The 21396-nt window shown below is 36.4% G+C and overlaps 1 protein-coding gene across 1 annotated transcript in view; it reads right to left on the bottom strand.

Annotated features, from left to right (window-relative positions):
- LOC113235395 overlaps positions 1–21396 on the bottom strand; it is a 135837-nt gene that overhangs the window by 26991 nt on the left and 87450 nt on the right. The window contains exon 2 of the mRNA XM_026471074.1: positions 17935–18181. Within this exon, the coding sequence (XP_026326859.1) occupies positions 17935–18163 (229 nt within the window). The 5' untranslated portion in view covers positions 18164–18181. The remainder of the gene's footprint in view (positions 1–17934; positions 18182–21396) is intronic.

Raw genomic sequence — 21396 nt, 5'->3', positions numbered from 1 at the left:
GTTTCGGCCTGGTCTTGGGACCATGGATCCTGTTTTTGCCCTAAGGGTCATCATGGAGAAATACAGATTGAAGAATACGCCTCTGCATTTCATGTTTCTTGACATGCAGAAGGCCTTCGACTGTATCCCCCGTGTAATGATCTGGTGGGCACTGAGATCCAAAGGGGTACCAGAAGCTTATATTGACATCATCCGAGACATGTACCGCGATTCCGATTCCATGGTTAGGACTGCTGTTGGTGACACTAAACCCTTCCCTGTCACAGTCGGAGTTCACCAGGGCTCAGTTCTCAGTCCCTATCTGTTCAGCGTGATATTAGACGAGGTCTCAAGCTCCATCCGAGACACGCATGAGCAACCCCCGTGGATGCTTATGTACGCTGACGATATCGCGCTGGCGGATGCGGATAGAGGGAGACTGGTACGACGAGTGAATGTGTGGAAGGAGTCGCTTGAGAACGGCGGTCTGAGACTAAATGTGGCGAAGACTGAGTACATGGTCTGCAACGCTACAGATCCCCTACCCGTACGCATAGGCGAAGACGCGGTCGAGCCTACGGGCCAGTTTAAATACTTGGGATCTGTACTTAGCGCGTCCGGAGACATCGACTGCGACGTCAGAGCCCGAATCGCAGCCGCTTGGGCAAAGTGGCGTGAGGTGACTGGTGTAATTTGTGACCCCAAGATGCCGGTTAAGCTGAAAGGACAGGTCTATAAATCCATCATTAGGCCTGTCCTTTTATATGGCAGTGAAACGTGGCCCGTACTTGAGCGTCATAAGCAGGAGCTGCGTGTCACGGAAATGAAGATGCTGCGCTGGATGTGTGGAGTTTCACGGAAAGACCGTGTCAGAAACTCCCGCATCCGCGGCAGCCTTCATGTCCGTGACATTGCAGATAAACTGCAAGAAAGCCGCCTACGTTGGTACGGCCACATCTTACGGAAACCGGCATGCTACGTGGGAAACAAATGTCTGGCTATGCCACCTCCGCCGGGCCCCGGTAGAAGGGGCAGACCCAAGAAGTGCTGGCTTGACGTCGCCAAGGGTGATATGCGTGCCAATGGGCTCACCACTAAGGATGCCGAAGACCGTGCAAAGTGGAGGAGAAAAAGTAGGAAAGCGGACCCCGGGCTCCGCAGCAACCCTGCTGAGGACGCAACCGGGACAACGCTAAGATGAGAGAGAGAGAGAGAGCTCCCTGTGAACGAGGTCGTCCAGGGTAGTACTGCCACCTTACTTATTTCTGCTGCCAAGCAGGAATGCGAGCATTACTGCGTTCCGGATTTGAAGGGTAGGGGAGCTGGTAAAATTATAGGCACGTGAGACTTTTCAACTTATGACTCAGGGTGACGGGCGCAGTGGCAGTGCCCTTTGAGCGGCACTGCAGTAGATACAAACAGGCGTGGCGCTTACCACTAGGCGCACGACTCGTTGGCTCCATTATCAAGTATCACAAAAAAAGAAAAAAACTCGAGTTTGTGTCTGTTTTGTCTATCTAGGTTGCCTTAGAATATATACACTAATATTTATTGTGATGAATATTACGTTTTATTACCATAACATTCATATATTTCTTGTGAAATTACTCCACTAGTGTGTTATAATTATTAATACAAAGATCGAATACAAAGAAAATTCCTTCGATCTGACAGGACATGAACCTGTAACGGCTTTTGCCAAACTAGGGCAACTGCTCTACCATCTGAGTAGACCTCACGAATTTCTGTATGCATTTATTACAGACCTTTGTTATTAATTATTAACGGTTTTTTGCTGTCTATAATTATAATTAAGCTAGTTCCATTTGAAGATTTTTAATTAACTTCAAAGAAAGGAGTAGATTCTCAATCTCGAGCTTTGTTTTACTTATAATACCAAGTGACAGGACGAACAAGGTGCGCCTGATGGTAAGCGACACGTCTATCCATAACAGTTGCAGTGACACTGAAAGCTTTAAATCGCAAAGATCTGAGGGGCACTGCCACTGCGCTCAACACCCTGAGACATGGGTTAACAAGTCCCAAGTGCCTGTAATTTGAACAGCACTGTTATCCTTCAAAAACGGAACACAGTAATGCTAATATTACTATTTGGCGGCAGAAATAATATAAAATAGGTAAGGTGGCACTACTTCCCTGGACGAACTCTTTCACAATAGTTCTACTGCAATTAAATGTGTATGTTACGCGATTACTTTGGCATTTGTGAACTGATTTTAATTATTCTTTTTTTGTTGGAAAGAAGGTACCTCAGAATTGGTCCCATTTAAATTTGAAGAAAATATTTCACCAGTAAAGATTGCAAACTAGGGCAGTAATTAGGTCTCGCGCACTATCCGGTAACCAATTGTTAACTTTTTTAGTTTCACTTTGTATGTTTGAAGTCGGTTCTTTTTTTGTAATAAAAATTATTATACAATGCCAAATATTATTATTAGTGATACCAAGATCGAACAAAGAAAAGCTCTTTCGATCCGGCCGAACTCAAACCAACGATTATTGCTTTACGATAACTAACTAGTGGAGTATTTTCACAAAAAACAGATGAATATCACAGTAGTAAAAACATCATGATATTCACTAAAGATAAATATTGAAAATGTCAGTTATTATTATAAATAATAACCAATTGACGGCCTCTGTGGTCAAGTGGCTTGTACACCGGTTTATATGGTATCAAGCAGTGTGTGCCGAACTACGTACTCGCTCTAGGTTTCGAATACGATACAAAAACGGAATAATGCTATTTTTTTTAAAGGGGAGTTATAACGCGCACACACTCAACATAGCCCCGCACTATTGAATCCCTAGGTCGCGGGTGCCATGGACATACAACCACAAATTACACTCAAACTCACGAGAGAAATAAATGAAGGCCATACAAAAATTTCTCCCAGCCCGGGAATCGAACCACAGAAATAGTTATTAATCATGGATTCTTTGTGTTGGTAGTGTCGAGAAATAGAGTCAAAAGACGCAAACCTTCAACTAAAATACACTTAATTAAATGACGACCTTCTTGGTCGAGTGGCTTGCACACCTGGGGGCCTACCATAACCTTTCACAAAACAATCTTATTTCAATGTAAGCTTATAGTAAGCTTATTATAATATTACCCATATTCGTACAATGTGAAACCTGTCAACCAAGTAATGTATTATTGCTAAAGTGACTGAAAGAACGAATGATTTTCCAATATTGTCTACTCCTTCCTAAACATATGAAGAAATAACGCTATATAAACTGTATAATGCCATCTCTTTCTTTTTTGATGTTCCGAATCGTCCTATCGTAGTATAATGCTATAGTACTTAATATTATTCACATTCAGAGAATTTTAACTGCCAAAAAAAGGAAAGTATGTAATAATGAAATCTATTAAAATTACGTTCTTTTCAATTATTTTTCCGCATTTTCATGAAGAAAAATAAATAAAACAGGCTGAGTCTTGATTGTCACGTTGTGAATTCGGAATTATAGTCTAGTGTCAACTGTTAGTGTCGCCAAGGAGCATATAGATGTTGCTGTCATAATTTTACGAAATAAACATCGCGTATTTTTATTTATAGAGAAATTATTTCCTATGTAACATTAAGTAAAAAACAAATAAAATATTGAAGAGATATATGTAAATAAAGAAGTTCAACTTAACTTTTAATCATTGCAAATCAATATTAAGACAATAAAACTGAAAATAATACTGTTCCCATTGCATCCGTGTTACTATTTTAAGATTGCTAAATTTGACATAAGAACAATATTAATTTAATGTTAAAGTCGCATCATAGTACGAAATGAGTGAATGAATAGTCACAAAGCTGCCAATAAAACATCATAGTTTTAACATTATAATAAGCGTACTTTAAGCGCGTCATGGTACAAAAAGTCAATGTAAGGTTAAAGTAATATTGTTTTAAGAAGTTGTGGTAGGCCCCTGTTTTCATGGTGTGGCCATCTCTGAAGTTCCGAATTCGATCTCTGGCCGGGTCAATGTAGAAAACTAACTTTTCTATATTATCGCGGGTCTGGGTGTTTGTGGTACCTTAGTTGTTTCCGTTTTAAATAACACAAATACTTTAGTTACTTACTTCGGCAACGTACGTGATGTTGTCCAATATTTATTTATTTAGTTATATTAATTTATTTTATTGCCTAACAACGTATACATGAAATTAATAATAAAGTGAAATACTTTGTGATTGAAACCGTTAATGAAAATAATAAAATTACGCAGACTCAATTTTATTACAGCAGCAATAACTTCGATGGCTTCGTAAATAAGTACTCTCTTAGTTTGAATTAAAAGGAACAGTTAACTTATTCCAATGAAAGATTATCTAGATCTACGTCCTTAATCCCATTGCTATTTTAATTTCATTGTTTTTTTTCTTTCTAGCTTGTCTGAAAGAAGCGGGATGAAAGTTAATTGAATAAGGCTGTTTGTGATGCAGGTAAAGCAATATCGTCCCCGCGTTCGAAAAACAATAACCGGGGAACATTGCGCTGAAACCTTTATACAAAAGAGAGTCGTTCAATGAAGTTGCACGCCGAAGAATTTCCATGCAATAACGGGCGATGTCGTGCCTCTACTAGAGCTGAGCGTTTGTACGAAATTGTTTGCTACTGTTACATACATAGGTATACTCTTCAATAAGTATAAATCCATTGCAGTGAAACAAGAATACTGTAATTTCTTCCGCCGTTCCCAAAAACTAACCGTGCATTCCACAAATTTCTGTACGGTGACTTGTAATTGAAGATGTATTCTCCACGTAAGCGTAATCAACTGACACTCAATATGAACTGAATTTTTTTAATTATTGACATAGAAAAAACTATTTACAATGTCGTTGAAAATATTTGATAAAAGCTTTTAGAAACTGTCTACTAACATCTTGTTTTTAAGTTAGAGGTGTTGTCGTTCGAGAAAAGGACTTTTTTTAAGTTTTTTCTTTTCTTTGATAGGTTTCTCACAGGTGACGCTACGGTAAACAGCCGTTTAAACCTAAAAATAAAGATTAGCAGCAAACACATAGAGTAATCTGTAAGGTCTTCTGACTCGTTCCGTAACTCAATATAAATATTGATTTTAATTTAATTCAAACATACACACGCTGCACATATTTTCCATACAACGGATTCTTTTTATAGCCCTTTAATTAAGATACATTTTCGAAAAGTGTGTTCTAAAAGTAACTGTTATATACATACTTTTACATTTCGATAATCCAGAAAGTGACATCTCTTGACGTCATTTCAGGAGAAATTGTACAGAGCGGGCGCATATATTGCATACTTACTGGGCTTTCTCTAATAACACCACTAATACCGTTTGTATAACAAAAATACCGAGTAAAACCACCGCCTCATGCCTACCAATCTCCGTTAACAATATACACGACTTATTTTAATATTCCTGCTTGTAAATTTACGAAATATAAATTGTATGTTAATGTACAACGCGAAACAAAGTACTTTGTCACTGAATCAAAGTTTGAATTTGCATACTTTGAAATTCACGGGGCTACACAGAGAGGTAAAACAAATTTCCTACGTAACGTCGGTGTATTTTGTGCACAGATGGCTGTTTACTAAATTAATAACAAGAATAATTATACTGGTACTTTTTCGCAACAATAATACTCGTATTTTTTTGCAACATAGACTAAATTACGTTGGTGAATATAAACTAAGAGCGAATTAGTGCGTGCGCACAGGGGCCAGACATTTTTATTTATGGTACCATGTGACGGAACGAACAAGGCGTGCGCCTGCGCCCATCACCTTGAAACATAAATTGAAAAGTGCTATGTGCCTGTCATTTCACCAGCAGTCTTACCTCTCAAAACCGAAACACAATAATGTTTATATTGCTGCTTGTCGGCAGAAATAGGTAAGGTGGCAGTACTTCCCTGGACGAACTCTTGTACAAGGAGGTCTACTGCTACTTAACAATATAAACAGTCTTTTTATTTGACTATATATTTTGCCCATCGCGTATCTGTAGTCATCATAGTTTTGTATAGGACAATAATTTGCAATTTAATACAACAGTCTATAAAAAGATTTTTCTTTTGTAAATTTCTTTGATAACCAGTGTATCAGCTACTCAATCCCCTCTTGTTTTCAATTTCGACTCTCACAATTTCGGCGAATGTGAACTACGAAACTTGGTCCTGTGAGCTCTGCTCTTACGAGTAAGTTAAGAATTCCATACCGTATAGTTAGCGTCAACTAATTTAATTAGTATTAGTCGGATTGTTCACCGACTGCCATATGTTGGAGTTTTTGAACGAACCTCAGACTATGAAGTTGACTTTCAAACTACATTCAAGTAGCTTCTGTATATATTATCAATCCATACGTGTGTATACTCCACATGTATTACTACCACTCTGTAGCTACATTTGTCTACCATATTCTAAATTTTAACAGTTCCTCGAGGCCACTAGACTACTTACTACCTAAGTATAATTAGCGAAAGTTTCATGAAATTATTGCATTAGAGAGATAATCAAATGGTCGTTATAATTGTCTAACTTTAAAATATCCACGAAATCCAAAACTAGTCTAACATTTATAAGTCATTGAAAAGAAAATCATCAATTAATAGACTAGAATTTGGAAGGCGTATAGGAATAGGAAAACGAATTCATGTTCCGAGTAGTGCATTAAACCTGAAAACCCGTGTTAAAGAGGCTTAATTACATTAGTGCCTGCAAGGGTAACACTAACAGCCTAAAAAGCCACTATTTGCATGTCGGCTCGAAGCTTAGGAACGTTGTAACGTGCCGGTAAAATATGCAGACCGTATGAATCCCATTGAGTGAACTTTGCGGCGGCGCTTCGAGGTGTGCCTTGGTGTTTATATGGTTACATTTTGTCCATGGATAATTATGAGTCCATGTACTAATATAATTTTAAATGTGGTAGTACTCATAATACTTATAGTATGGTACTAAAAAAATCAAGGATGTAAACGTAAACAATAATAATCGTGGTAATTTCTTTGTAATAGTTAATGTACACACGCCAGCACATCAAGCTACACATTGACTCTCCGAAATTTTGTTCCGTTGCACTGGAGGCGATTATCAAACAAAAATGTGTAGTCTGATGTGCCGTTGTCCGTACTACCATAGCTATTATGTTATATATATATTTTAGTTGAAACTGCCTAATTCCAACTATGTGGTAGAATTAGTCAAAATTGGTAGATGAAAAATATTATAATATTAAATTAAGTAAATGAAACTGTTTTTTCGGATCTAAATCGCGTATATTTGTTTTTTTTTTCAAACAAACTAATGTTTCGGGCCAGCAACCATCAGGGATACCTGGCTGACTGATAAGTCAGCCATGATCATGAGACTTGTAAAGGGCGGGCCCTAAACGTTGCATTGTTAGAAAAAAAATTGTTACTTTTAGATCCGAAAAAACAGTGTATAACAATTGCGAAAACCTAAGAATTCGATATCTTTATGTCATTTACATAGCGCTTCAAAAGTGTGACAGTTCTGAATGTACCTACAACTTACCAACATTCTTTGCACTATTTACCACCTGCAGCAGCACCTATTTATTCCAATTATGGTAAAGGCTTTTGAACTCTAAAATAGTTCTGCAGGCTTTTGACGTCATTGTTAGTTAGTACAATAAATTTTCTTGAAGATTTCACAATATAATGACATCGAAATTGTAATTATCAATCTTTAGCTCACTTTGTTTTTCCTTCATGTATTTACAGTACTCAATATTACTATTAACTTATTAGCTCCTACCTCGGAGTGTTATTACGAATTGCAGCAAATTTACTTTACGTAGAGCGGAGCGGGACTCGCGTTTATATCAACAAGAGCTGTACACACACTTAACGAAACAGTTAAATGAACAAGCATGTGCGAACAGTTGGCACGACCGAATGAACAACGTTTAGCAACTGCTACTACGAATCACATCTCGCTAATGACTTAGACATGAATATTTATTTGCAACTAACATTCCAGAAAATATTACAAACGTGAAATGTAATTGACATTTACAAACAAGCTATTAATTATGTTTGAATAGAAAAAAAGAGATATATTTTTTTATTGATTCGTTTTGACTTTTTACTAAACAAATTTCTATACTACTCGCGTACACTTTAGTTCTGTAAATCTAGACAACAGCATTATTTGGTTCTTAGCTAAGAAACTGAATAGAAGTTATAAAAATAAATACGTCGATGAAATCCCAATACAAAATTTGTAACAAATACGAAGAAAAATTCGTAAGGTCTACTGACTGGATATGGGACTCAGTTGGTAGAGCGGTGGCCCTAGTTTGGTATACAGGCGCAGGTGCGAGTTGTGTCATAACAAAGGAATTTTTCTTTATGTTCTATCTTTGTATTAATTATTAATAAATAAATAAGTGTAAATGTAAGTAGCAATATCACCTTTTAAATAGCTTGTAATACGCGCCACATACGATCCAGCGGTAATTTCGATACTAATTCAGCAGCTCGACACCGCACGCAACTGCCATTTATGGTTTCATCCATCCAATTAAGTGCATATTTACACTCAATACACCAAACAAACTCCAAACGCGATGTATGAGTGCACTCTACACGTGCCAATGGGTACTGTTGTATTCGGCCAATTAGCATTACTTATGTACGTTATAATTGTACTGTACGTTATAATATCATTGCTTATTACGACGATATAATTCACTGAAACCAATATGTATCGCGCTTCTGGTGAAACAGTGACTTACAGAAAACGATTTGGTAGTTTAATTTTTTTGTTTTTAGGGCTACGTCTTTTAGATCTTTAATGATAGATACACTATAATAAACATTGCGCCCTCTATATAATGAAGGAACGCATGATGTGTCTCTGTTTTTGTGTATAAATTTAGTTAGCTCTGTGTTTCACCAGTGCGTAATCATGTGTAATTTCCTACACGTAACCTTAAAAGAAGATCAGTTTGAATCATATTTATTATTTCTTATGAGAAAAGCTAATATCAGCTTTTATAATATTAGCTGTCATTATTTTATGGGGATGGTTGTTGAATTTTTTTTATAATATCAAAAGTTGGGACAAACACGTCATGCGCCTGGTAATAAGCGACACGCCTATCCATGACTATTGCAGTTCCACTCAGAGCTTTAAATCGCATAGTAATGAGGGACACTGTCACTACACCCGTCACCCTGAGTAATAAATTGGCAAGCCCCGTGTGCATTTAATTTTACCAGCACCTCTCACATTACTGCTTGACGGCAGAAATAGGTAAGGTGGTAAAAAAAATGGAAGTAAATTAATTTGCTACTCCGCGAACCCAGTGAAGGTTAAATCGTGCAAAATAGCTGCGCTAGTGTTGAATATTTTCTCATGCAGTTAATTATCTCCATTATATAACCATTATATAACCATCACCAAAAATATACCCGACACATGTTTCACCTTTCGACGCTCGGCCGAAGAGTCTGACTGACTCTCTCTGACTCTGAGCAATCAACAGCCCCTGAGGATGCCTCGTGGAGAGGTTTGTGACTACAGTTGCGCTTGTGTTATTTATTTTATTAATTTTATGCGGAGGGAGGGTGGGATAATTAACTGCATGAAAAAATATTCAACACAAGCGCAGCTATTTTGCACGATTTAACCTTCACTGGGTTCGTGGAGTAGCAAATTAATTTACTTCCATTTTTATTAACATGGACTTCCGCAAAGTAACGCCTGAATCTATAAATTACTTATAGGTAAGGTGGTAGTATTTCCTTGGAAGAACTCTTTCACAAGGTGCTCTACTATATGAAACCAAACCAACTTTTACTATGAGGATGCCTACAAAATCTTTGTTTTTCGATTCGTCGAGTAGGTACGAACATTCATTTAAAAAAAATACTTTTTATGATGACCCCATATTAAAAATTGTTTGGTTTGAATACTAAATTAGGACTGTATATACAAAATGTAAATATATTTTCGCTTATTTCAGACACTTGACCCCATAATACGGGCTAAACTGGAATTCAATAAAAATCCTTTATTCAATATCGGGCTTTGTCAAGTACACTCAAGCTTGAAGGACTGTTTATTGGATTTTACATAGCGCTGGTAGATTTGCTTACGTTGATGCTCCACTTTTTTGTCAGGATAAATTCGTTTTTAATCAAATATGGAGCTAAGTCATCTATTCAGAACTACAGCCGTTAAACTAATTTCTATTAGATAGAAGATTTTAGCTAATTTTTAATTACATTACTTTAGCTAAGTTTGTTAACGATTGTTTTGTTAGATAATAAAATTGCTAAGGTAAAAAATTCATCAAAAAACCAACAACAAAGATCTACAACAAGCATATACAAAAATTCGTAAAGTCTGCTGGTTCGTTCAGTTGGGAGAGCGTCATGCACGGTATGCTCGAATCCAGCCGGATTTAAGGATTGTTTCTTAGTATTCCATTTTTGTATTAATCATTTTAACAAATAACAGTACTTATGTATAATATGAAAATATACATGTGAAAACGTGGACATTTTCGTGGATAAAATAATTGAAGTCTAATCCAAATGGGCACGGAATTTGCTTCTATAACAACGCTACCGGAAACTATAAGAGACCAGTAAGATGAGCTTTACGAAAAAAATGGCATGGAAGGCGCTAGCGCAAGTACACGCTGAACACAGTTCAGGATACTGGAGGACGGTTCCTCTGTATGAAATACCTATGTGTAGCGATTTGAATAACACGTGCAGACTGAAAGCGCAGTCAAGATCGATAAGGACTTCCCTAGATCCATGATTTGTATAAGTCCGTAAGACGCAATCCCTGAGGAAGCCGAAGTAGATGAAGGTTTTGAGTGCCTTTCATGAATTGGGTTATTGGTTCACAGTTCTACGAGCTCTGTGCCTTACCCACTGCCACTTCAACATGTTAATTCTTTGAGTACACGTCGGTGACTTTCGTTCTTCTACGGATCTCACCTCTTTTCTGATTCGATCACGTAGAGAAATGTCGATTATTAGAGAGCATTGCTCGCTCCATAGCTTAAGCTATAAGCCGAAAAAAATTGCTTTGCTGAGATATATTGATGTTAATGTATACATGAATGTCTGTTATTTAATATGTTATATACTGTATGTTCCTGGTGTACATGGAGACAAGGTGGGGAAAAAGTACAGACCCATGTGAGACTCCGGCTCAAATGTGAGGAGAGCAGAACAGGTGGCTGCGGCGGAGGTCAATTAGGTAGCGGAAAGAATCATCCTAATTGTTTCGATCACTTTTATATAACAGTATAGATAACAAAATGATTGCGTATTCCAGGACGTAACTAATTTAGCGGCTTAATTAAATAGAGCGCTGTAGTCATTAGTCTCCAAATTAAACTATTTTCGACTCAATTCTATTTAGTTACAAGCATATATGTCGAATAGTGTTTGAGTTATGGAACGTGACACATAGTTTGAAATTATTCGTGCAGTGCAAGATACTATCAGTACATTCATCTTTTTTTCGAACGTATGGCTAACACACATGCGCTTAGATAACAAATCCTGTATATATATATACATGTGGGTTTACCATAAATTTTATTAATAAAGATATTCCGCTCAATCAAGTTCCGATATTACCTTCCAGACGCTGCAATAACCATAACAGTGCTCGTAAACTTATTTGTCTGTCATCATGAATATTACCATGGATATTTTGCAATGTGCGCTTCCTATATGATAAAACTGAGGAACATATAAAGCAATGAACGTTTACGACTGTGTATGGAAATACTTAATTACGCAGTATATAGGTGTGTTGTTTTATATTAGGCCGTATATATTGCACATATATTATACAGTGTTTTTTTTTAATGGGACAGTATGGGGAAATCCGAAACCGTAGAGATACCATGATCTGGCTTAGGAACCATTAAGTATTTTTATGTGAAAACAATTTCGGCATAGTAAATTTTTTTGGTCAAGCGAGAATTGTTCATAAAAATTAATATAACTGATCAAATTTTTTATAGTGCTAATCGACTCAGTTTTATGTAATGATCATTTCATTGTATGTCAAATTTCATAAAATGTTTAGTTAGTTTTAATTGCAGTAGAGCTTCTGGTGAAAGAATTCGTCCAGGGAAGTACTACCACCAAGTAGTAATATGAGTATTACTGCGTACCGGTTTCAAAGAGTAAGGGTGCTGGTCAAAATACTGGCATTTGGGACTTGTCAGTTTATGTCTCAGGGTGACGGGAGCATTGGAAGTGCTCATAAGATTTTTGCGATTTAAAGCTTTGAATGGCACTGCAATTGTTACGTAACGCTTAACGCTTACCACCAGGCGCACGACTTGTTCATCCCTTCACTTGATATTATAAAAAAAGGCAATTTCATTCATTTTGTATAAAAAACCATTTTATTAAATTTGATCACCTTCTGCTGTCTGGTTGAATTATAATAACAATGTTCACATGAACTACATACTGGTCACACAGACCAGTACCTCTACCATGAGTATCATGTGACCATTGTCGCTAGCAGCCACGTCAAATATTTGGCAATATTGTTTGGCAAATTATACAGCGGTAACAAGAAAAGAACATTTTAAGAAGAACACTATAATGTCATGGAAGAGGTTAACTTGAAAAAATAATCACTTCAATCGTCTTTTGATTTTGATTAAACAAATTAACTAAAAAATTTGACTAAAAAAATTAAAGGTTCCTGATATACGTATGTGGTCAGTGGCTCATATGAACGTTGTTACACGAATATATTAATATATTTTTATATAAATACAATTATGATATTGAATTGAAACATTTTTATTATTGTTAACCATCGCGGTTAGTACAGTACAGCCGTGTCAAACATGTGGATTCAAACGGCGTGAACATGTGACCGCAATAAATTTGTAATACAAAATATGCTAAATGCTGTATTATATTTTTTTCTACCTTTACTATTGTGTATTGTTTTATTCTACGTGTGTAAGAAAAGTATAGCTATAGTAAAATGAGACAAGAGGAACATACTTTATTTTGAGTCAAATGTTTTATTATAATAAGAGCTTATGATAATAATTTCAAAGTACAATAAACTTACATTTGTTTATGACCTTCACATGTTATAACAATCGTTACGCTAATTTCAATGTATTTGCCAAAACCATGCATATTGTGTTAACATTTCTCTTCCCCCAAAAGATAGGGTAATATGAACAGTCATCGTATTTCTTGTAAAGGTAATGTGTATCTCGTGTTCTCGAGATTTCACAACTGCTCAATTTGTTTTTCCCGCCTTTTGGATTTGGAGCTTCGCAGCGACGTCTCTTTAAAATTATTTAAACTAATTTGTTTACCTGTTTTATCCACTGAGAGACTGCAGTTGTACACGCTTTAGGTTATGAGTTAAGGCTTCAAGTCCATCTTTCCCCGGTGTTGCTTTTGCCCCACCTGATCCTCCCTATATATTTTTCTAAATTTTTCATAATACACGTAGATGGCCTCAGTAGTCCAACGGTAGGCACTGGATGAGTAGGTCATGGGTTCGATTGCAGGTACGACTAATTTGAGAAAATGATTTTTTAAATTGCTTCTGATCTAGGTGTTAGGAATTGTCTGCCTGGTGTTTGGCACTTTATTAATAATAAGAATAAAATCTATAATACCTCCAAATACCTCCTCTGAAGTACCGAAATGATTATAAATAAAGACCAAAAAATCTGAATATAATATACGAGCTGTCCCACGGCTATACGACACGGAGGGAAAGTATTTTAAATATTATAGATGGAATATTATGGTTTCACGGCGACATTATTTATTTTTTTAAAGTAAATAATACTGCATTCATAGATTTTTTAAAAGTTACTTACCTCATTTGAGAATAGAACTGAACAAATGTGAAAAAAATCCCGAGTCCCATTTTGTAGTTTGTATCTTGTAGTAGTAGTAGTAAGTATATCGATAGTAAAATGCATTATTATTCATTTTCTTAAACTTAGATGTAACATTTTATGGTGCTTCTTTAATTCAAGATTGAATAAAGAAATCCTTATAATAGTAGATGTCGATCTGTTTTAAAATGTTGATCTGAATCATATAAATGAGATGCTTTTTTTCACATTTGGACGATTTGATTCCCAGATGAGGCAAGCAATTTATTAAAAGTTTTTAAATGCAGTTTCACTTAGTTTTCAAAATGAAATAATGTGTCCATGTAGCAAACTCCCTACGTGCTGCATAGCAGTAGAAGATCTGTATAAATATATTTTTAATTACAATTACTAAATTTTTCCTCTAAATATACTACCGTAAAACGTATATGCGGTGGTAATATGCACGTTTTATTAAAAATATAGAACAAAATACAATATAGTAATTCCGAGATTATAGAGTTAGCTATTGTCCATTCAGTATGTAATAAGTCTTAGTTGTATGGATTCTACTTCCATTCATTAATTTATTTATGCATCTTAACTGTCACAAAGCTGTCACCTCTAATAAAAGTTTACAGTTTGACAATTTTTGATCAAGAGGTTTATTATTTCCTGTCAAAGAGAACAAATTCAAAGCCAGCCGAACATATAAGGTAAGTATTCAAATCAATAGTAATAAAAACAAAACCTCAGGGATTGTATCGGCCGAGCGAGCGCGTTCGTTCGTTCTCATCTCTACGACAGACGAGACCACGTCATAAGCCGGGACTATACTTATACAAATTTATATTTACTAGTGGACAAACCTGGAACCAACTTAATTTTCCTGTATTCTAACTTTGAACATGCTACAGTAGCGCCACGTCAACTACACAGAAAAGTTTGTGGCCTAAACCTTTATCGATACCACATACCATTTAAAACCCACTTTATTTAGTATAGACTCATGGTTGAAAGTCGCCTTATCTTGAGGTTGATTTCGAAAAGTTTATTATTATGGGACTATGTAAACCATTTTTGTGTCGGTTACTGGAGTTCACCTTACATTCAGTTGTGTATAAGTAGTTGTGTTTAAAAAAAATTATAATTTTTAAAAAGCTGATTATATAATATAATTTTTAATAAGCTATAAATTGATGGTACCAACGATGGACATTTTAAGGGAAGTGTGTCTTTAAATTTGAAATAACTTTTTGTTTTTAAACATTTTATCAATAGTAAATAGTTTTAGTTCACAGGTACGATCCTCAAGAAAGATTATGCTGTAATATGTTCCATTAAAAACTTATTACAATTATTACTAAAAAACCTAAACTAGAATTTCTCTAAATCTCTTGTAATGAACACCAGAAACCCACTAATTAAATAACCAGTAATCGCCACTCATCAATAATCGATACTTACCTATATGTAGCGTGTTACTATAATAGAAAATTTTATCCTAAATCTTATTAGAAATTAATTTTTTTAAATGTCGAACAGTGGTGCTTGTCAGTTGGCGCCACTACCTTATATATTTGCATAAAAATACAAATTCTTTTTTAGTTTCAGTATTTATAGACATCGATATAGTAATATTATATTTTAAGGAAACTAGATACTACGAGTGTAGTATGGCTACGCATGATAGTCACAACGCGCGCGATAAAATTGAAATAAGCGCGCGCTATTGGCAGTCTCAATCAGATCTAATTTAGGTAGCCAATAGGGCGTGCTTGTTTCAACTTTATCGCGCGCGTTGCAACTATCATGCGTAGCCATGCTACGGGACAGGAGTGAAAAATAACCAAAACAAAACAAAATATGGTAACTGACTTTATCTTTTTACCTACAATTTTAACAATAAAAATTAATACTAAAGCAAAACAGCGTAATTACACTTAAAAGAATTTGATTACAAAGATTACATACTCACACTAATTATTCAAACATGACTAAAACCTCACCTCACAATTATATAACCACAAAGCTTCGGCACGTCGATAGAAAAAAGGGCTGCTGTCTGCAGCTGCGCGTGTTATTTATAGTGATCGTTCAGAGGTACGGTAACGGAGGAAGGGTTTAGCTTGTAATATATTTTAATATGAATTTTTACTACTATAACATTTATTTATGATTATTAATATAAAGATAGAAAATTCTCTTCGACCCGGTGGAACTTGAAACCATGACCATGATGCACCGTAGCATTGCTCTTACCAACTGAGTCACAGGTGACATTAGTGAGCCGTTGAAATTCTCCTAAGTGTTTTTGTCATAAAACTTTGTACAGGCTTTTGGCATTCGTCGCCGCTATTGTGTGTATTATTAATCGTAACAAGACTGTTAGTTAGTGGAGTTATTTCACAAAAAATCTCAATAAAACATTCATTTATTTTTGTGACAACTGAGCTACTTATCGAATTAGCAGACTTAACTAATTTGTCTATGCGTTTATTACAGATCTTTATAGCTTAGTTGGCAGACCTGTTGCCTTAGATTGGCCAACAGGCACATATTCGAGCCCTATCCTGAAAGAATTGTTCATTGTGTTCGATCTTGGTATTATAATTATAACATTCATATTTCCGAGGTATTTTATTATGCCCATTTGGAAACAGGCGTGATAGCACGCAGGTTTATGAGTTATTTTGGAAGCTTTTCAAAATTCTGTGTTATCTGTGTTAACGAGTCTACGTCGAAAACATTTGTCGATGTACAAATAGGTATTTTGTTCCAGCGGTGGCTCATTGACGTTTAATATAACGTTGTTTGTTACGATTTTTGCGAAACAAATTGAACGGAGCAGTGCAAAATTATTGGTCCGTCGTCACGTTGATTTATTCATAGAATACCGTTTTACTATTGATTATTACTACATTTTGGAATGCATACATCGGTTTCTGTACTGTTTTGTATGACAATGTTTGTTTATAAGAAATTGGTAAATATTAAGCTATTATCATCGAAACCCCTATAAAATTATTATACAACTTTCTCTATGGCTTCATCAAGTTTACTTGGCAAGGACGGTGTGCAGAGGCTGGCAGAGTTTACGTGTAAACTTTTCCTCATAAGCTTACCACAGGGCGCTCCCCTATCAATTGCCGACTTCCCTGTCCCCTTGCATCCTTTCCCCGCCCCTTAGAGCTCCACTAATGATCCCACTTGTTAGGGCTCAGCGCGGACCTTCGGCCGTGTCACTCGGTGAATAACAAATTCTAAGATGATCCCGCTACGCCGTAGCCCGTAGCAGCCGGCCGCCGGCCAAATATTAAAAAGCTACAAAATATCATGCGTCTAGTCGTCCTCTTTGAATACTGATGTTTTCCAGATATGGAAAAACCTTTTTTCTGTGCGGATAAAGTTTCGTTCAAAAATCTCGAATTGGAATAACGTGATTTTTGTAAAAAATTATAAAACTGCCTACAGAAATAAAACTTATTTTCATTTCGTAGCGTTTAAAACAAAGTTCATGCATGGTTTTGCATGTTTTATTTGAAAGCGTGTACAATAAACACGGGGCATTTGGCAGCACATTGAACGCGTATTCGCTGAAAACGACTGAAAGTGTCAATCGTTCCTACCGTTCTATAAAATAATATATAAAACACAATTGTAATAACCAACATTCGTACTTATAATATCGTTTTAGCACATGTTGCTAAATTGTTGAGCGCGTGTTTAGGCGGCGACAGCGAAGCGGCGTGCAGAGGGTAATTTAGACGTTTATAGCAAACCAAGCTTTTCTGTGGTGTGCAGTGTTATTTCATGTGACATAATATGCAACATAGTGTAGGATTTGCCTTTGTATTCTTTGAAAATGCGCAATGACACGCACGCAAAAAATATACGTAATGCAAAACATTTATATCGAATACATCAATAGGTTTCAGCACCACTGACATACTAAAAGAGAAGCTTTTCCATTCTCATTTTGCTGCATTTGTAAACAAGAAATCAACCGAAGTTATTTGAAAACATCCAAGTGTCTATGTAATGTAATTGACTCACCATCAAATTGCTGCGTGGCTTGGGCAAGCAAGGAAGCGAAAACTCTATCAGCGAGAGGTGGAGGTTGCGAAGGACGGTCATCATCGCTACTACTGTAGCGATCTCCGCCCCACTCGAGCGAGCGCTGGCGCCGCACGCTTGGCGCGCCACTCGGCAAGCCGCCCGCGAGGCCGCTAAGCGAGCCCGCTTTCGCGCGACGCCCCGCCCGCTCCATTTGAGCTATGTTCATGCCATTGTGTCAAAACATCTGAAACCAAAGCAAACCATTCATATTACCAACGTTGTTCGGTAAATTGTGCTCTCTTATTAGCAGATATTATCGTTTGTATTCAACGCTACGTGAAAATAGGTCTTTTAAGCAATTACAATCACAATGTAAAGAAATATGTTAACAATGTACAGATAAATTACTGTCTAATCGTGGTTGCCAAAAGGCTCAAAGTAAAACGATAAAATTGTGTACTGTAGATGGAACTTCATAATTATCCTATTTATAAAGAAATTTAGCATACAGAAATATTTAGGTATAATTCGGAATCAAATGCCAAAGATAGAATGTAAGGCCTCGCTGCAAACGAATCGGCACGATATTTTATCGACGCGGTAACGACGTCGTGAGCTGAAAAGAACAACTGTAATAAAGAGCCTACAAGTTGTTTGGTTTGCGACCCGACATAAATAGCGGGCCACCCGCCGCCGCAGCATGGGAGTGCGTGTTCCACGCCTAATCCACTGGATTGTGCCCCATCGCCGCTCGCCTTCACCCGCCACTTTCCTAATATTATTTCTTCTATTGACACAGTAAGCTCCTGTTTACTATTCCAATACACATTTACATTTTAACAACACGCCATTGATATCAATTCGATAGATAATATCTAAGTCCAATCGTACACTTATTCCTTTCTGTTTGTGGTTTCGCAAGCTGTTTTTATAAAAAATATATAACAAAAAGCTGTACAATCATTCACTATTCACCCAATTCCAACACTCCTAAAATTGATTTAGTTTGAGATCAAATGAAATTGAATATGAGAAATTATTTCGACGGATTGAAATTTAAATAACATTTCAATTGTAGAACGAGGTGGGAGGTATCGCGCTCGGTACGGACAACAATTGTTAAGGTTTGCTGCACTCATTTCTCATTTCGTATCGGCAGAATAAACAGAGGCGGTTTCATTAGAGATTCGTCGACAACCCGTAGAGCTACAACCTACATAGACACGTTAATAGAAAAATTTGAAAATGAACACGTTGTTGTGATTGACTTAATCAAAAACAGTTCTTAATTTATAAATTCAGAGTTTGTAATAAAGTAGTCAATCTCTTATTGTAAATCGGTCGAATCAGTACATTTGATATTACATGAACTAAATTAATGTGGACCAATCTATATGTAGGTATTGAAAACTTCTTTTTTGCGGGTAGATCGACGTTAAGAAACTAAGAAACAGACAGTTGAAGATATTAGTCCAGTTACATGCCAATTAGTCATTTGAGTTTCATTTAAATATGATTTTATTACCAAACAGACAGGTATTTAGTGTAATTTGAAAAATCGAATGAATTTATTTTAATAATTTATTTATTTTATCCAAATGTATGACGTTTGATGATCAAAGCCCCTAAATAAATAAAGAGTAAAAAAGTCGCTGAAAATTCTTTAACTATAATTTCGCACTGTTCATTCTTGATTACGATTTTTTTAAATCCAAATCATCTATATACAGCAAATGGGTCTAATGTTTATCATAATGCATTGTTGAAGCCATATATGTTTCACTGCTGGATATTGGTCTTGACGCGATCGGAGAAGGTTATAATCCACCATGCTGACCTCAACCGTGTTAAATTATACGCCTGTCTTCAAAAAGTTTCTATACCTAGGCATACTTTACAGGGTCAGGCGGTACTTCACACCTGAACAGCTTTTAAATCTGTATAAAGCACAAGTTCGATCCTGTATGGAGTACTGCTGCCACCTTTGGGACGGCTCTGCCCATTACCAGTTAGCTGCCTTGTACTCGGTGGAGCGAGGTGGTTCCGCCCTCACCGCACCTCATTCGGTCGACTAAGCGCTTTGCTTCCTCCCTTTCTGATGTGTACGGCAAAATGGAATGCTCTACTGGCATCTATATTTCCCGAAAAGTACAATTTGGGGCTATTCAAGGCTAGAGTGAATAGGCATTTTTTAGACAAACGCAACCCATCGTCGGTCACATCGTTACTTAACATCAGGTGATATTGTGGCCAAGCGTATGTCTATTATACATAAAAAAAATACCTTATCAGCACTTATATTTTCTCACAATGATTCGTCTCTCTACCCTTTAACTTCGAAAGTATAGGTTCCCAAACTTTCAACGCACACCACCACAAAGATAATTTGAAAACACGTATTTTTAATATTAACTTAACACAAATTATGACAAGAAAAAAAATTATGCATACACAGGTTTTTTTCAAACGTGGTAGCGCCTCCTGAACAGCATCAACGCCCCCATATAGTATGTATGTATAGTATGTAGTATGTATAGAGAACTTACTCAAGTCCTTCTTCACGATGAGCTTAGTGAAACAAATGGTCCAGTAGAAATAAATCAGACTCCGTCCCCACCACCCACATCATCAACGCAACCAACACGTGCATCGTATGCCAGCGTTGCTGCAGGAAAACGCGTCTGCTCCACTACAACTGTTGAAGTTCAGCACAGTCAACGGTCAACCAAGACTATTAGAACTCCGACCAGGCCATCCAGAAGAACGGTAGTTTTTTCTGATAAAATAGGCGTAGGACTAGGCCACCGCCTTAGTAACCACTTAAAACAAAGGGTAGTCAACTATTGCTATCCAGGAGCTACTTTTAGTCAAATTATTACACTGTTAAGTGATTGCAACTTTGATAAATATACAACAATGATTCTTATAATAGGTGATAGTACTAACATTAGTAAAAAAGAAGTAAATAGTAGCATTGACGTGTTCTTGAGAGTTCATGAGAAGTGTGGGTGTAAATTCATACTAAGTGCATTCCCTTACTGCTCTAACCTAGGCATCGCTCGTAATAAGTATATATATAACATAAATTCGCACATTCATAATTTGACTTGCCGTCATAGTGACGTTATATTTTGTTTTGACATTAATAAGTTCGTAAGGAACTTCAAACTTTTTGAGGATAATTTACTTTTACCCCTAAGGTATCTAAGACATATAGCTAGTTTGCTATCTTTTAATATTAAGGACGCTGTTATAGAAGATATAACACAGTCCCACGACAATGCTCCTACTTTAAGTAGCAACAGTATACTTTTTACTAACCATAATTTAAACTGAAAAACACGACAACAGAAAAGTCTAATCGTTTCCATGTAGTACATCAAAATATTCAAGGCTTTTCTGGCAAAACATTAGAAATAAGTCTTTTTTTGCACGATATTTCCGTTAACGTGTTTTGTG

Source organism: Hyposmocoma kahamanoa, unplaced genomic scaffold (genome assembly GCF_003589595.1).
Source record: "Hyposmocoma kahamanoa isolate Upper Pololo Valley unplaced genomic scaffold, ASM358959v1 87, whole genome shotgun sequence".
In the NCBI taxonomy this organism is placed as follows: domain Eukaryota; kingdom Metazoa; phylum Arthropoda; class Insecta; order Lepidoptera; family Cosmopterigidae; genus Hyposmocoma; species Hyposmocoma kahamanoa.
This window is presented reverse-complemented; position numbering and strand designations above follow the sequence as displayed.